We start from the raw sequence: 12,333 nt of genomic DNA, 5'->3' as shown, positions 1-12,333 counted from the left end.
TGAGGATGTTAATCACATTGATTCCTTCATGTCCACGTATTTATCGAGCCCCTGTAATGTCCCAGATGCTGTTCTAGGGGCTGGGGTTATAATAACAAGCAAAACAGACCCAAATTGCAGCTCACACATGCTTTCCTCTTAATGGAAAGAGAAAGACACTATGCAGTCACATTTTCAAACAGGCAGTGTGTCAAACGGTGCTGGGTAATTTGGTGGAAAAATAATGCTGGTAATGGGAAGAGGTGCGCTGATGAGGTGTGTGGGGGACTTTAAACAGGGTGATCAGAGAGGACTTGCTGCGAAGGTGACATTTTTGCAAATGTCTGAGGAAGGGGAGGGAGTGAGCCAAGCAGATATTTGGAAGGAGTATTCCAGACAGAGGGAGCAGCAGGTGCAAAGGCCCTGAGGTGAGTGCAATGCCTGGCATGTTTGAAGGATGGCAAGATGGCCACAGTGGCTGGAGGGAGAAGCATCAGGGAAACCAGAAGGGATGAGATCAGATGGGACTAAAACAGTGCCCTGTTCTTCTCCCAGAGTCAAGGTTGAGGTGACTTGCCAAAGGTTAGGCCAGCAGGGGCTGTGGAGATGAGGATGTGTCTCTTGGGGTACTCAAGGTCTGGAAACCCATGGTGTGAAGTGACTGCCTGATTCCTTCTCATACAGTAGCCAGGGGCTGATTCAAAACTGCAAGCTCCCCTGCTTTAACCTTCCATTGCTTCCCACTGCCCTTGGGATGGAGCTATACAAGCCATATGAGATGCTTGCTGCCTGGCCCCAGTGACTCCTGAGGCCTAGTCCCCCAACCCCCTCCCTGCCTCTAGCTTCAGCCTCTGTGAAGTTCTGTGATTGCTCTGTCTCACTTTCAGGCATTCCCTAGTCCTCTTTATTCTGCTTTCTGCCTTTGTATCCTCAATTCCCATTCTTGCTTTGCTATCAATAACATTATCTCCTCCGGGGAACTGTCCAGATTTCAGGCTCTGCTCCTGTGCACCCAGGGCCCCCAGGCTTAGCCCATTGTAAAGATTACTGCATTTCCCTCTCATTTTCTGGTTATTCTCCATGGCCCCAACCCCACCGCTGTTCCCTCCTTGCCCTTCCCCTGCCTCCTGGATAATATTCATATCTTATTCATCAGCGTTCTCAGTGCCTGGCAGAATATCAAACTGTCACTGAAATGAAATGTGTGAGTGATCAGTGAGCAAATGAATGAAAAGCAGAATGTTACACTCACCAAGTTAACATAAATTAAGAAGTCTGACAATACCAAGTGTTGGCAAGGATATGGACACACACACACCTGTCTTCATTGGGGAAACCAGCTTGGCTTGAGTTAGTACAGTTGAAGTGAGTACAGCAGGTCCTCAAATAATATCATTTCATTCAATGTTATTTTGTTAAAATGTTGATGAGGAAAAAAAATCTCAGTTGATACCTAACTTGTTATTTGAGGACCTGTTTTTGCTTGAAGACATGGTTTCCAAGAACCTATAGATGATGATAAGTGAGGACTTACTGCATATTCTACTCCTCTGTATATACACTTGAGAAATATGTGCAAGAGGGTGCAGGAAATGAGATGTGCCACAATCTTCAAAGTGGTGTCCTCCAAATAGCCCCAAATACCCATCAACAGTAGAATAAACCATGGAGTATTATATAGCAATGAAAATGAATAAATTATAACAAGCAACAACATATCATTTCATAAACATAATTTTGAGAGACAAAAAAAATACAAATAGCCTGTATTCTGATTTTACATGTATTCTCTGTTAAAAGAAGTTGAAATTAAACTGCAATGTTAGGTGCTGCATTCGTAGGTGAATTCACCCTAAAGAAAGACAAAGAGGGGCCATCTTGGTGGTGCCAAGGAGTTAAGCACTGCACTATGAAGCAATCTGCAGCCTCTGCAGCATGAGTTCTATCCCCGGCCGGCTGGCCAGGAAGAAACCACATGGCACAGCAGACCTCTCCTGTCTTGCCTGCTGCTCCCCTCAGCAGTGTACTTCATTCAGTCTGCCAGTTCTGCTCCCCACTCTGTCTCTGGTGGGTCCCCTCACCCCCCCACAGCTCTTGTATGCATGAATAAATAAATCTTAAAAAAAAAAAAAAAAGAAAGACAATGAGATGATGATTACAAAAGCAGGGAGATGGTGGTTACCTCTGAAGGGAGGGATGGGGAGGGAAGTAACACTGAGGGAAGGGCACGTGGGTGCTTCTGGTGTCCTGGGTGGAACTCACAAGAATGTCTGCTTCATACTATTCATTGAATGGGGCATTTATATTTATACCCTTCTGTTTGGCGCTATATGTCACAATAAAGAAATGTTAAAAATAAATAAAGGGATACAGAATGAATGATAATAGGCAAGATACCCTACCAGATAGGGCCCCTTCCTGGGGTTCTGGCCCTTTCTTCTCTGCTCTGCCCCAGCCCTACCAGCTCAGAGATGGCATAGGACCTGGCACCAATGGGCAGAAGACTGGTAGCCCCCACCCCCTCTACCTGCTGCTTCGAAGCATTGCCATCAGTGGGTGGCGTTGGGCTGGCAGAGCAGGAGATGTGCTGGCTTCTGTGCCAGGCTCCATGGTGACGAGGAACTGGCTGGGGGGCTCTGCCCACCCGGTTGTGTGACTGGGCTGAGGCACTAGGCGGGGATGATGCTGAGTTCTCAGCTCAGGGATTGGATCCCTTATCTCCCGGGGGTCAGTCCCCTGTGGCGGGGCCTAATGTGAGAGCAGCAGACCTCGAGTAATGACTCGCCCGATAGGAATCAACCCAGCTCCCTGCGGCATTTCGTCTCTGCCAGCTTCCTCAGCTTCCCTGGTGCCGCTCTTGGCCTGAGCCTGGAACAGAGGGGCTGAAGGGGCTGATGGGCAGGTGGGGGGCTGGACTAGACAACCCCTATCCCCTGGGGTGCCAGGAGAGGCAGAGTGGGGAAAGACTGAATTCAGTAGCACAGACTCCTGCCCTCCAGGCTCCAAGGAGGAGGGACAGACCTGTCACGCCCAGCCTCAGCCTTTCTATGCACGGTTATGGGTGCCCTGGCCTGGAATGCCTGTGGCCTCTGTCTGCATCATTTGTTTCTCCCCACTTCCCTTTGCAAGCATGGGCCAGGCAGACCACCTGCACTAGGCAGGTAAGGGTGTATGCAGGGGCCAGTGAGGGGGCTGGTGGGTAGACAGAGGGGCTCAGGATGTGCAGGAGGCAAAGTGAGGGGACGGGAGGTGACCGTCTTATTGGACGTATGGAAAATCAAATCACTGTGGAGCTTCCTCTGTGAAAAGCATGACCGGGGGGACTGGAAGGAGGTGGGTGGCTTGGGTGGATAGACAGACGAGACAGATGGGAGTCCCTCTTTTGGTGGGAAGCTGAAAGGGAAGCTTGGGGCCCCTAGATGGCTTGGAAGGAGGAACAGCACACACCCAACACTGCCTGCCTCTCCCCGCACATGGAGGCCCAGTGGGAGGGGTGCTGGTGTGGGTGGGTGGCTTGGGCGGCTAACGGACAGACACACGGATGCGGTCCCCTCCCTCCAGTAATGGAGGGCCTCACTCACTCTGCGGGAAACGGGGTGGGTTGTCATTGACATCGGTGACCACGATGGTGACGGTGGTGGAGCCTGAGAGGCCGCCCAGCTGACCTGCCATGTCTGTGGCCTGGATCACCACCTCGTAGCGCTCCTGGCTCTCGCGGTCAAGGTCGGGCACAGCAGTCCGGATCACGCCTGTGGGTGAGGGAGGGTGAGGCCAGGGGTGCCCCCTGCCAGCTGATATGGAGACCCCTCCCCCAGCAGAGGCTGGGCTCATCCAAAGTCAGAAGGTTGAGCGGCCAATGTAGGAGATACAGATAGGACCACAGCGTGGGCGCAGGGGCTCAGCAGCACCCCACCTTCACTCATATGGATGTGCCCCCACAATACACACACACATACACACAACTATCACACTTATACACAGTCCACTTTTACACCTCTTGCACACTTGCACAAGTCTATCGACACACTATCTTCACCCATCTTCAACACACACACACACTTGCGCACACATATTTTGAAACACACTCACAAGTGCACATACAGGTGTGAGCCTAGTCACACTTGCAACGCTAAAGCAAATGGACTATTTGACTAAAAATAGGCCTAGGGACTAGATTTGGCCACTGTGTGACCCCACTCTTGGGGCCACTGTCTCTCCCCAAGAGGATGAGCCCAGTGTTCTGTGGGTGAGCTGGGCCTGGGCCCAACTTGTCTCGGACACAACAGCAGCCCAAACGGGGCACAGAGCAGCACCTGGTGAGTGTTCAGCAGATCTAGTGGATACCGGACACACACTCATACTCTGCCCACTCACACTGGGTCACACTCTCCCATCCACACACACTAGCCACATGTGCTAAGTGCTACATATATGCAGACACACATGGGGTCTCAAACACATGCACACTCATAGCTACTCTCACACACTAACCTTCATGCCCCCTCTGTGATTAAGTCACCCCCACAAGCCCCCAGGCTGGCCTGAGAATCTCTGTCCAGGCACCAGCTAATCGTTGATCAGACAGTCCTTCAAGCTATTCATGGAAGTGGGGGCAGGGGTAGCAGGAATGGGGGTGACTCCAATTCTGCTGAGGGGAAGGCTGCTTCTTGTCTCCCTGCCAGTGGGCAACCAGGCTGGGGCTGGAGGGGGAGTCGATGAGGCATCCCGAACTCCACCCCCATCCACTCCAACCTGCTGAGGACCAGGTGGTGACAGGTGGTGCCCAGGGCCTGAGCGCCAGGTGGAGTCATGCACCAGCAGCCCCATGATGCGCCCCATAAAATCCAATCTTCGACTCCTGATGTCCCCAAATAGCCCCCAGATTCCAATAGAGGCAGTAGAACGGAAGGAGAGAGTGTAGTGTGCGTGTGTGCATGTGTGTATGTGTGTGTGTTGTGCCAGGGTATGGTACCTAGGAGGTAGCTCTGCTTTTGTGGGATCACATGGTGATATGAAATGTGGGATCTCTCTGGTCAAGGATCAAACAGACCCCCTATCAGCAGTCTGGGCAACTCCTCCATAGGCTTCCTCTTCACCCCTCCCCTGCCAGGACTCATCTTCCCAGGGACAAGGGATCTTAGAGCAGAGGAACCTGGGATCCCAGATCTGCCATATTTTGGCCTCATGATCTTCAGCAAATCCTGTCACCTCTCCATATACTGGGACAACAACTACAAATCCCTGAAGGACAAGATTGCTCAACCTTGGCACCACGGACATTTTGAATAGGAAAATGCTACCCATGATACCAGTAGCAGCACCCTCTCCTTGCCAACCCTGAAATGTCTCCAGACATTGTCAAATGGTCCCTGCAGGCAAAATCGGTCCCACTTGCTAGGGGCTAAGCTTCATGAATGTCACGTGACACCTGGGTGAAGAGGCTGGTGATGGGATCGGGGCCACGTGCATCCATGAGCTTGTGCAGTACAAGCTCAGCGACCCCCACTCTGAGTGGGGTGTGGAACAGAGATCTGTGTCTGAGACCCACCCTGGGGTTGAGAAGCCAGGTTTGCGAGGCTGGGCTCCTTGCTGTCCCTGCCACTTCCAGTCCTGCAGGACTGGGGGCACTGAACTTGCTCACTTGGGCACTGTTCCTGAAGTCTGTACAGTGTGTGATCAGGTGCCATCTCTGGCAGCAAGGAGGTGGGTACCCAGAGACTATGCTATTTCCGAACCCTGCCCCTGTCATACCCAGTGACAGGTTGCTATGGTGATAGGTCCCAATGAACCCAGCCTCTTGGCATGCACGCCTGTGGGTCATTCCCTTCCACACAGGCTTGGCCTTGTTAGTTCTTATCACTATTGTCATATGCATGGACTTGCTATGGCCAATGGAACATCAGTACATGTGACAAAAGCAGAAGTTTGACCAGCTCTCATGTGCTGGGACCTGGCCTCCTGGAACCCCGAGACAGCTGTGCTGTGAAGAAACCCAGGATGACAGGCCACCCCACAGAGGCTGGGCCACACCAGCTGTCCCACCTGAGTCAGCCCCAACAACCCGCCAGCTTGACTGTTGTCCTGTGAGTGATCCCAGCCAAAGAAAAGTCCATCACGCCCACAGAGTTGTGACAAAGAATAAGTTGTTTTAAGCCACAGTGTTTGGGGGGCAGCCCCCCAGAGAGCAGAAGACAGCAGGTAGGGAAATGTCACCCCAAGCCCCTTCCTTTGCTGGCCTCGTTCAGGCCGCTGCATTAAACTGGAGGGTCCCTGGCTGGAAGGTCGATGCGGGCAGTTAACCTGGCTGTTGGCCGGAGCTTCTCTCAGCCTCTGGTGAGCTGGGCTGGCTGCCTGATTGGGAGCCTCAGGACCAAGCAGGGGTCACTCACAGGAGAGAGGAGTGAAACTTGCAAGCCTCAGCTGGGGGTCACTTCTGCCACATCCTGTTGGCCACAGTGTGTGGCCAGGCTCTCCCAGATTCAGGGGCTGGAGAGACCCTTCCTCCTGGTGGAGGAGGAGCAGTCCTTTACAAAGAGGCCAGGGATGGGAGTGTGGTCAGTACATTTTGCTATCTGCTCTGTCCCACTCCACTGTACCCCCAATGCTGGCAGAAGCATCCTGGAGGCTGGTGCAACCCGGGAGGGGCGGGGATGGTCTGTGGTAGCAATCCCAGATCAGTCAATGAAGTTGTTCTTGAAACCTTCTGGTTCTGCAAATTCATTCACTCATTTGATAGATCCTTACTTAGGGCCTACTATGTGCTGGGGTTAGAGTCAGATATAAGGGGCCATGCAAAAGGGAGGGACTTTGGAGTGAGAAAGATATGCACTGAAGTCCTTTTTCCATCATTTTTATGCTTGGGCAAGTTCTTGAGTCTTTCTGAGCCTCAGTTTCTCATTCTGAAAAATGGGGGGTGCCCAGTGGTAGGGCTATTGGAGCTTCTGGAAGCAGGTCTCACATTTTTCAGATGCCTCCCTGATGCCGCTCCTCAAATCCTGGCTGGGTACCCCATAAATAAGTTCCACAGGGACTCTGGTCTTGTTCATCATCTTATCTCTAGGGCCTGGCACATGGTAGGTGGTCAAGAACCTGCCAGAATCTCCCTCTCACAGCTTGCGGGTAGCCATAGACTTGTTTTGGCAACTGTTGGAACAACAGCCCCATGAGGGCAGAAGCCAGATCTAGTTCACCATCTTGACCCTGGGACCTAGCATTTGGAACATGTGCATCAAATGTCAATTGCATTTCCTCCCAGAAAAACTAACACCTCTGACCCAGTTGAGAATTATCAGCCGATATCCTGAGACTTCTCTCAGAGAGCCATTCTGTTTGCGGACTTGGTGGGCGGGGGCTGGTAATTAGAACCTGGCCACTGCTCCCTGCAGCCTTGTCTTCCTTCACCCATCCTCCCCAGTTCCAGCTGCTGTCCTCACCACCCCCGCTGTCCCCTCCAAATGCTGCAGAAGGGGCCCTGGAGCCCGAGTGATGCCTCATTAGCCCGCAAATGCCATCCCTGTCGCCCCAGTGGGGGGCTTGCTGGCAGGCCTGGCCTTTAAAACACACAAGTTAATTCCTCCTCTGGCACTGGGCCTCGTGGCGCCCCGCCTCCTCCCTTCCTCACACCTTCCTCGCAGGCCCCGTTCCGGCTCTGCTCCCTGCTATCTGCACAGCGAGAACAGACTGTACCTCGCAGCGGCTGCTAAATATAGCCCCGCATCAGCGGAATATTCCTGGCTGGGGAAATGGAGCTGGGACTGGCGGTGGCACCAGGGTGGCTCCGCAGTGGGGCTGAGGCAGGAGGGAGTTCTGGTCCTTCCCGGGAAATGTCATCTCAGACACTTTCAGACTTGGATGTTGAGGGATCCTAGAACAAGGACCCTGTTTGCACCTGCCTAGCCTGGTACCCGCTTGCTGGCTCACTGAGCACCATTCCTCCCGGGCTCCAATGCCCCCACTTCCCACCCTCCTCTCGACCCTCTGTGGGGAGGGTCGTTCTGTTGTAGTCTGAGCCTTTATCTTTGCACCCCTGCCACCTCTGGACTCAGTCCTGGCCCTCCCCTTATTTCTATGTTCTACCTCTTCCTCTCTTCTCGAAAGCAGATCAACTCTCAAGCTCCCCACCTCTGTAGACTGAAAGGATGAAGGCATCATCATCATCATCATCATCCCTTTGTTTTCTATTTATGTCCCAGCATCACTGTCCCCTCGGCCTGCATGTTCTCTCCTAGACATGGGGAAACCCACACCCTCACTTCACTCAGGCCTAGGGTCACCTCCCCAGACAGTCCTGTCCTGATTTCTTCATCTAAGCCCATCTCTTTCCTTATATCCTGCTTTGTGTGTCTTCCTAACACACTTTGCCATTTGGATTATATTGTAAGTTTATATGCATATCTTCTGTATTCCTTACTTGAATAAAAGTTCCATGAGAGTAGGGTCTTGGATTTGCCTCCTGCTGCCTAGAACAGAGCCAGGCACATAGTAGGCACTCAGTGGAGTTGCTGAATGAATAAGTGAGCTCTTCCATTGAATCCTCACAACCATGATGGGAGATGGGTATTATATTCCTCTGGTGTACCCAGGGAAAGCAAAGCTTAAAGACCCCTAGCCATCCTCAGGGTCTCAGACCCATATTTCAGAGGGCCTGCTAGGTGTCCTAGGTGTTTCTCCTCTCTCTCAAGTCCACTATGATTAAAATGAAATTATTTAGCTCTACATCAGATCCCAGGACATTCGCTCATTCCTCTGCTCCTAGATACTTTCTTAATTCACAGTCCTCCTGTTTCTATAGGTGGTGCCCCCTTCTCAGCTCAGGCTCCCAGTCTAGAAGTCCCCAGATTCCTGCCACAATCTAGTCCTGTACATTCATCCAGGTCCCCAAGATTTGCCCTGTACAGGGTCTCGCTGTCATCCTTCATTGTCCCTCCTCAGCATCTCAACTAAGTCTCACTACCAACCCTATTTCATCTGGGGCCGCTAATTGGATGAAGCAGGCTAAGGAGTCTGGATGGGTGCCAAGATAGGGTGCAGGCTTTGGTCTTTGTCCTTTAGGGCTCTCTGCTGGGCACCCCAGGTTCCTGAATCTCCCTGAATTCACTTCCTGCCTCTGAGCCAGCGATACAGCAGCAGCCCGAGGGATCTTGTTAAAATGAAAACCTGAGCATGTCACTTCCCTGCTTAAAAGTCATCAATGAACCCACGATGTTGGTGAGGAGGAGGGGCCAGGCTCTCTAGCAGGAGACTCTTAGGAGCGTCATCTGGTACATTTCGGCATTATCTAGCCAGACTCCAAATGCACCTGCTCTTTGACCCAGCTTTTCCTCTTCTCGAAAATTATCCTGCAGTTATACCCACAAAAGCACAAACGACATATGTATGAGGTTATTCACTGCAGCATTGTTTGTTGTAGCCAAAGATTGGAAATAGTGTCCGTGTCCATCAATAGGGGACTGGAGAGACAAATTTTAGTGTATCCCTAACAGCTGTTAAATAAAAGAAGGAGGAAGCTCTTTAGGTACTGATATGGAATAATCTACAAGATGTATTGTTAAGTGAAAAAGGCGAGCGGTGTGTACAGTGTCTTTATAGCTGCCATTTGTGTAAAGAAATAAAGCAAATACATGTACCTATTTTCTTGTACATACATAGAATAGCTCGGGAAAGACACACAAGAAAATTACATTGGTTGCCTTGGGGACACAGACTGGGTAGCCGGGGGACTGGACAGGGTGAAGAATTTCCATTAAACATCCATTTGGACTTTCTGAATTTTGAACCTTAAAATGTATACTCTATTAAAAAAACTTAATATTTTTCAAGTGAATGAGTCCAAGATTTCACGGAATATATACACCAAGAGGCTACCTTTGGAGTTGCAATTACTGGGGATGGGAGTGACAAGCACTTTCTTTCCTGCTTTCTTATTTCTTTAATGTTTGAGTGTTTTCTACAATATATTACCTTTGCAAGGAGAAAAGAATAATGAAGATATTTTGTGAAAGAGAACACAATAACCCTGTTCATAGACCGGCATCCTCAACTCCTTCCGGAATAAAAACAAAACAAACACACAAATGAAAACTCCAACCTAAATCCATCTCCCCCCACCCCCACCTTGACCTTAGAATAAAATCCTGGTTTACACTTGGCTCAGTCGTGCAGCCTCTCAGCGCCACGTCTCAGCACACTGGCTCCCCCCAATCCTGAGTTGCTTGCAATTCCCCTCATGCCTCAGGCTGTTCTCTCCCTCCCAGTTCTGCAGGCACCATGCCCTCTCCCTGGAGCGCCCTTCTCTGAATCTTGGTTGGCCCAACACCTTTTTCTGCTTTGGAGATCTGATGCTTCTCTTCTGAGAACCTCGCGTCCCAATCGTGGGTCTGGATGCCTGTCCCCTGCCCCCAGAAATCAGTCAGCCCCACGTCGTGTTGGATAAACATCTGGGTCTGGCGTTTCACCTCTTGCCTTCACTCCTGGTGTCCCTTAGTCCAGGGACACCCCCTGGGAGGGGAGCCCACCCTTGCAACCAGCCACTCCCAGCTGTGCAACCTCCAGCGAGGCAGTCACGGCTCTGAGCCTCAGTCTCCTCTGCCCTGACACTCCTGGAAAGCCACTCAGGAGCTCCACCAGGTTGAGAGAGGATGAGCCGGGGGCTGCGGCAGGGGCGCTGCGCCCTTGCTTGCTGGCCTTGGGGAAGGGTAGGCGGGAAGGAGCCATTCTTCTTTAATGGGCCCTGTCTTTCCATCAGATCTTTAACAACTGCCATTTGAACTGAGCTTTCCAGACTGCTCAAAGGTGCCCTTCACCAGCCGACCTGCAAACACTTAGAACCGACCCCATAATGGCTACGGACACACCTGTCTCAAGGATGTTTTGCTTTAGCTCCAAGGATGCGGAGCCCTTGGTTCAGGCCTGAGAAGTTCTTTCCGGGAACCCACAGCGGCCGCGTCCTGCCTGGTTTTCCTCCTGGTCTTCAGGCATCTCCCACCCCATTCTTTTCTCTTCCTCTGTCCTCCCGCTTCCTGCCTGGCTGCCCCCCTGTCTCCGTGACCTTGGGGTTTCCTGGAGCTGGCAAGATGCTTCGCGTCCTTGCTCGACAGCAGCGCGGTGTGGTTAGAAGGCGGAGAGCGGACGGCCAGCCCGGGGCTGCGCCCCACAGCGCCCGCTCCCTGGGCACGCCCAGGCCCCACCCCAAGAGTGCTCGCCCCGCCCCGGGCCCGCCCCGCCCCGCCCCCGGCCCGCCCTCACCTGTCTTGGAGTCCACGGTGAAGTGGTGCTCGCCGTCCAGCACGCTGTACACCAGCCGAGCGCTGCTGCCGTAGGTGGGGTCGTCCGCATCCGAGGCCATCACCTGCATCACGGAGGTGCCTGGGCCCGAGGGACCAAGCGGGACAGCGTCAGGGCCCGGGGCTCCTCCAGCCCCAGGGAGTCCCCGCCGGATTCCCCACCCAGGCCTGGGCCGTGGTTCCAGAGGACCAAGCTGTGGGGACTGGAGTCAGACGTCCCTTGGGGGGTCCCCAGCTGCGGGCCTCTGCAGGGGAGGCCGCCTCTCTGAACCTGGTTCCTGTTCAACAAAGTCGGGCCCAACCCCGGCCCTCGTGCAGGAGGTGGAGGGCGTGCATTTTAACCTCCCAGGGCGAAGCAGCCCCTCCTGTGGGGTGGGGGCGGTGCCTGCACCCGCCCAGGGCGCCACTGAGCGAAAGTCAGGACTGGAAGCACGTCCTGGCTCCCAGCGCCGCCTTCCTCAGCCCCCCTCCACCCGGCAGGAGCCCTGGGGACAGCCTGGGGCAACCAAGTTTACGGGGGGACTCAGAGGCCAGGGTGGCTTCGCCCAGGCGGGGGAAGGGCAGCGCCCCGCTTCCCGGTCCTGCACCCAGCTGCCCTCCCCGCCCCTCCCCCAGCGCCCAGACAGCCCCGCCCCCGGCACAGCCGGCTTTTCCACATGCACCGCACGTTCGCTTCTGGGGAGAGTATAAATTGGATAAAAGTCCATCAAACAGTGGCAATTAAGTTATTGATTTTCGACGCTGCCTCATTAAACCGGGAGCTTCTCCCGGCCTGTCCCAGAGATGGCTCTAATTTGACATCATGTTCAATTTGACCAAAGCAGGGTTTGGGATGTGAAGCTGGACAGGATGGGGGTGAGGCAAGGCTTGGGGGAAGGGGCGAATGGAGGGGAAGGGAAAGCCCTGGGGTCCAGGTGAGCCTTTCCAGAAAGGAGGGGGCGAGGTTTCCACTCCCAAGGAGGAGTCTGGGGAAGCTCAGGATATAATCCAAGGTGCAGGAGACTGAGACTTCACTTCGGAAAGAGGCCGTCTTCTGGGTGCCCCGCTGGTGAGGGCCAGGGCCCAGGCCTCG

General features: G+C 53.2%; 1 protein-coding gene across 1 annotated transcript in view; it reads right to left on the bottom strand.

Annotated features, from left to right (window-relative positions):
• CDH22 (cadherin 22) overlaps positions 1 to 12,333 on the bottom strand; it is a gene marked incomplete at both ends in the record, with an annotated part of 64,060 nt that overhangs the window by 32,230 nt on the left and 19,497 nt on the right. The window contains 2 exons of the mRNA XM_084246680.1: positions 3,561 to 3,728; positions 11,224 to 11,343. Of these exons, the coding sequence (XP_084102806.1) occupies positions 3,561 to 3,728; positions 11,224 to 11,343 (288 nt within the window). The remainder of the gene's footprint in view (positions 1 to 3,560; positions 3,729 to 11,223; positions 11,344 to 12,333) is intronic.

This window comes from Talpa europaea (assembly GCF_964194135.1).
Source record: "Talpa europaea genome assembly, chromosome: 11".
In the NCBI taxonomy this organism is placed as follows: Eukaryota; Metazoa; Chordata; class Mammalia; order Eulipotyphla; family Talpidae; genus Talpa; species Talpa europaea.
Note: the sequence above shows the minus strand (reverse complement) of the source record. Positions and strands in the feature narration are given on the sequence as shown.